The 5,123-nt window shown below is 43.7% G+C and overlaps 1 protein-coding gene across 1 annotated transcript; it reads right to left on the bottom strand.

Annotated features, from left to right (window-relative positions):
* Positions 1-88: 88 nt before the first annotated feature.
* On the bottom strand, positions 89-3,294 carry LOC112161452 (potassium voltage-gated channel subfamily G member 3; the record flags this gene model as incomplete). The annotated part of the gene is given in 2 exon segments (XM_024296552.1): positions 89-836; positions 2,658-3,294. Coding segments are annotated over 2 exon segments (1,296 nt in total). The 3' UTR covers positions 89-115.
* Positions 3,295-5,123: the final 1,829 nt, after the last annotated feature.

The raw sequence follows: 5,123 nt of genomic DNA, 5'->3' as shown, positions 1-5,123 counted from the left end.
GTCGCTCTGACCTCACCAGACACAAACTCTCTCCACTAGGTGGCGCTACAGGAGCAAATCCGTCTTGAGATGGGAGGAAGTTCAGCGCTTGTTGACAGGAAGCAGAAATATTTATTTATTCGTCGTGAAGTGAGGATGAGGACGCTTCTGGTGAGTCGCCGGCGTGAGCGGGGTCGGCCGAAGCCTCGCCGTCCTCATCCTCAGATGTTAGCATCGGTCGACAGCTGCGAGCCGAGAGGACCTTCAGCTCGTGGTAGCACTGGACGAAGCTGTGGTAGATGAAGGTTATCGGGAGTGCCAGCAGGACGATGCCACTCACGACGCACACGCCGCCCAGAACACGGCCCGCCACCGTCACCGGGTACATGTCACCATAGCCGACGGTCGTCATGGAGATCACCACCCACCAGCAGGCGGCGGGGATGCTGGCATAGTCCTGGTTTCCCGTCTCCATGTCCAAGCCGTGCTCCAGCAGCTGGGCCAGCGCGCTGAAGATCGCCATGGCAACGCAAATGAAGACCAGGAGCATGACCATCTCCCGGTAGCAGCGGCGCAGCGTCAGGCCCAGAGTCTGGAGGCCCAGGAAGTGACGAGCCAGCTTGATGACCCAGAAGATCCGCATCATGCGGAGGACCCGCAGCGCCACCCCGGCCCGCTGCAGCTGGGAGTTCTCCCCCGTCAGCATCGTCATGGTGACGGAAATGTAGTAGGGCATGATGGCCAGCAGGTCGATGATGTTCAGAGGCCGGAGGACGTACTCGCATTTGTCCCGGGACACGAGGAAACGGACCAGGCACTCCGCCGTGAACCAGCCGATGCAGACCGCCTCGACGATCCTCCGGAGGACAGCCAATCAGAAGAGAGGAGGGAACAGAGAGGGACAGCCAATCAGAAGAGAGGAGGGAACAGAGAGGGACAGCCAATCAGAAGAGAGGAGAGAACAGAGAGGGACAGCCAATTAGAAGAGAGGAGAGAACAGACAGGGACAGCCAATCAGAGAAACAAGGACACATCTGTGTGGAACTAAAACGATCACTGAGTGTTATTCTCACAACAAGAAGACTTAAAGCTGCAGTTCAATGAGCGGAGAACTCATGTGAACCCACATTTCATCCAATCAGCTTCAAGAAGTCTTTTGTAAGTGACTATTTGTCTATTTTTAATGATGTGAGGAAACACGTCATGGAGTGTTAGGCTCCATCTGTGAGATTTTGGACCCTCATCTCTGTGATTCAACTGAATTATTGATCATCCTTCATGTTGTCGTCTTCTTCACTTTGGTTTTGTTTGGGCTGCGACATGCAGGGAACTCTAGACTTTACTCTGAGGGTCTAATCTCACCCAGAGGACAAAACCTTGGGATTATGGTAACAGGAACATCAGCGAGGATAGAGTCTAGAGTGATCAGAACCATCAGAATCCTGTGGGGAACACTTGAAACATCAGAACCATCTACTGCAGCTCGATCCAGGATTCAAAGTCATCTATTGATCTATTGTCAAATCAAGTGGTTTTTAAAATTATGATTATTTTGTTATTAGGCAAAAATCAAAAACCAGTGCAGAGCGGCAGTAAGGGCTCAGAATACGGCCTTAAATCAGAGCTGTCGAACTCAAAAGCACAAGACGCCAAAATCCAAAACACACCTGAGATCGCGGGCTGAAAAGGGTTAAAAATTTATTGAACACTCTAAAACTACTTTTTTAAAACTTTAAAACTGTAAATTTCTAACGTAATTATGAAATAGATATATAGAACTACTTGTGATGATGCTGGTGTGAATGCTGGAAGCTGAATTTGACTGATAAAAGATGCTGAAATTGATAGCTAAAAATGCTGAAGCTGAAAGCAGCTAAAATATTTGCTAACTGCCAGATGAGGCTAAAAAAAATTTAAAAAGGCTACATTAGCCAAAACAGCCAGTGTGTTAATAATAGCTCCAAAACAGACCAAAAAAAAAACTTAAAAAAGACTAAATTAGCCAAAACAGCTAACATGTAGCTGAAATATTAGCTAAACTGTAAAGTAGATTAATTAAGTTAATTTGGAGTGTTTTGGCTAAATTAAAATTTATTTTCAGTTTTTAGGCTAATTTGGCATCGAGCTAACATTTCAGCTATATGCTAGCTGTTTTTGCTAATTTAGCCCTTTTTTTTTTAGTTTTTTAGGCTAATTTGCACTACGATTATATGTTAGCTAGCTATCAGCTTCAGCATCTTCAGCTTACAGCGTTCACACTAGCATTATCACAGTTAATGTTATATATCTATAGTTTTTAAAATGTTTTAGTGTTCTTTTTTTCTATGAAGATTACTGAAATGAATTATTTAAAAATTGTTTATGTGTGGCTTTCTGGGAAACCACAAATGTTTGCGTTTAGGCGGTGATTGTTACAGTTTTTCTGTTAGCCTACAAACCGACCCCGGTCCCCATCAGAGAGGTTATGTGGCCCTCACAAGAACAAGTTTGTGGACCCCTGAACTAAAAGAACTTAAAGGGCCCAGAACACTTAGAACAGTTTTTGATTTTAACTTTGAAGCAGATCAAATTCCAAAGATGATCCTGGCAAAGAAACAAAATAATCTCAAAGCTTTCCACTTAATAGTAAATAAGTTATGTCTAACATCACTGTCGTCATGAGAATGTAATGGTCTTACTGGTGCTGGTCCAGACTCTCTGCAGCCTTCCAGCTGGGTAAGGTGCTGGCACACAGCATCACTATGGAGATGACCACAAACACCACAGACACAGAGGCCAAGATCTGTGCCGCCAGCGACGACGTGGGCTCCTCAAAGGTCCTCCTCATCCTGTCCAGCCAGCGTCTCCCGGGCTCCTCCGGGCCCTGGGGCTCCTCTTCGGGGAAGAAGTGGACGAAGCAGTCTGACATGCGCTGGTCGAGGCGGCGCTGGCAGCACAGCTGCAGGTCGGAGCTCTCCAGGCCCCAGTACAGCATCTCGTTGTAGAAGGACAGCTCACACATGTGCGGCACGAAGCGCAGCTTCCCGTGCTGCACGTACAGCATGATGAAGCTGAAGGCGTCCGAGTGGCGGTCGAAGAAGAACTCGTTCCTGTCTCGGTCGTAGTCGTCGCAGAGCTCCAGCAGCTCGCTCTCAGACAGACCGCTGTGCAGCCGGCTGAGCCGGCTCAGGGGCAGCCGCTTCATCAGCTCCACCGGGAAGGAGAACCGGCGACCGCCGACGTTCAGGGTGCAGAGTCGGCCTCCCAGCTTCATCCTGAGCAGATCCAAAGGTCCAGACTCTCAGTGACACCAGCAGCTGCTCTGCATCTCCAAGCCTGAAAACACGGAGCTTCATGCTGGGAAGGTCTTCAACTTCATGTCATGACAGTCCTCATTCTGAGCTCAAATATCTGATTCTTTTTGACTCAAACTGACGTGTTTGGTTTAAGATTTGACAGAAGAACCTTCCAGAGGAACACACAGCTGCATTCAGACAGAACAGCAGTAAACAGTTGATGTGTTTCCTAATAACGTATCTCTATTGTATCGTATGGTATCTTATCTTCTTGTATTTTAAATTATCTTATAGTGTCATATCTTCTTAATTATTTATTTAATTCTCAAGAATTAAATAATAATCACCTAATTTCTTTTTAGTATAACAAATCTCTTCGCTAGCTTGGACGCAAACCCTCAACCTCAGCAATAGCAGGCGACCGCCCTAGCCACATTTGGTGGGTCAGCATGGTTGATCTTCTAACAGCTATCTCCAGTCTTTGAGGTTTTAAGGCGTAAAAATTCTGTTATAAAGGTTTTTAAAAATGGGAAAGAAAAAGAAAACTAGATCGCCAGTTAAATTCTTCTTTTCTGACAAAAAAAACAAACAAAAAAAAGAGTATTTCTTTACCGAAATAAGGGGGGTTTCAAGCAATTGAATGTAAGTAACCCAGACAAAAATCTGTGCTTTGAGTCTGTTTTCTTCCTCCTCTTCCTTTGTTTTTTGTCCCTTAAAGCTCTCCCTGAGGGCTTGTTTTGCTGCTTCTTTATTCTTAAAGTTTTAAAGAAGCTCTAACAGAAAACACCCCCCCCCCAACCCCCCCAACCCCCGTCTAGCTCCAACAGGGTTTAGGTCAGGTAAGGAATTATTGATTCTTTATTATTGAATAAGAATCACTTTTTGAATTATTGAAACGTTTGAGTTATTTTATTCATGGTTTTAATTATAACCTTTTTTTTAATTTTCACACAAAATGAATGGCGTGTTAAACAGTAAAAAAAAATCAAGCAGATGGTGACCTAGGCGGCTGCCTAGCTTGCCTATGCCCAGGGCCGGGCCTGGTGGTATCGTAACTTCTCGTATCTTCTTGTAACATACCGTCTCATATTTTATTGTGTCTCATCGTATCTTATTGTATTGTATCTATTTGAACTTTATTATATCGTATCTTATCGCTTCTTTTTGTAACTTTTTATGTTGTATCTTCTCATATGTTATCATTTCATTCCTTATTGTATCATATCTTTTTGTTTTTTTATCTTATCATTTATTATCTTTTTGTATCTTATCGTATCGTATCATTTATCTTATTGTTTATTATCTTATTTTTTATTACCTTAACATTTAATATCTTATCGTATCTCCTCATATATTATCGTTTCGTATCTTATCCTATCGCATCATGTTGGATCTTGTCACATCTTCTAGTATCGTATCTTTTCGTATCTCGTCTCATTTTTAGAAAGTTTATCACACAGGCTGAATTCATTCAGGTGTTTCTGTCTTTAACGTTGGTGATTAGAATGTACAGAAGACACATAGAAACAAAACTTATGAGCTTTTCAACGTACTGTAATCATGAAGTTAAATCTACAATTTCTGGTTCTGTAAATCTTCTGTCAGTTTGATAAACACCTTCAAAAGTTGAACCAGACGAACCAAAAGTGTCTTACCTGGACTAGAGATTGCTGTTCTGTTCTCTGAAGTCTAGATTTTAAGGAAGTTTTAACTGCAGGAGGTCCAGAGTCAAATTTCTGAGGAGATCATCTGATGTCTGTCAGCGTTTTAGGATCAGTGAAGCTGCTGCAGGATCATCCTGGAGCTCACCGGACCTCCAGAGATCCACAGATCCACAGATCTCCAGATCCACAGATCCTCAGATCCTCA

Source organism: Oryzias melastigma, linkage group LG15 (assembly GCF_002922805.2).
Source record: "Oryzias melastigma strain HK-1 linkage group LG15, ASM292280v2, whole genome shotgun sequence".
Taxonomy (NCBI): Eukaryota; Metazoa; Chordata; class Actinopteri; order Beloniformes; family Adrianichthyidae; genus Oryzias; species Oryzias melastigma.
Note: the sequence above shows the minus strand (reverse complement) of the source record. Positions and strands in the feature narration are given on the sequence as shown.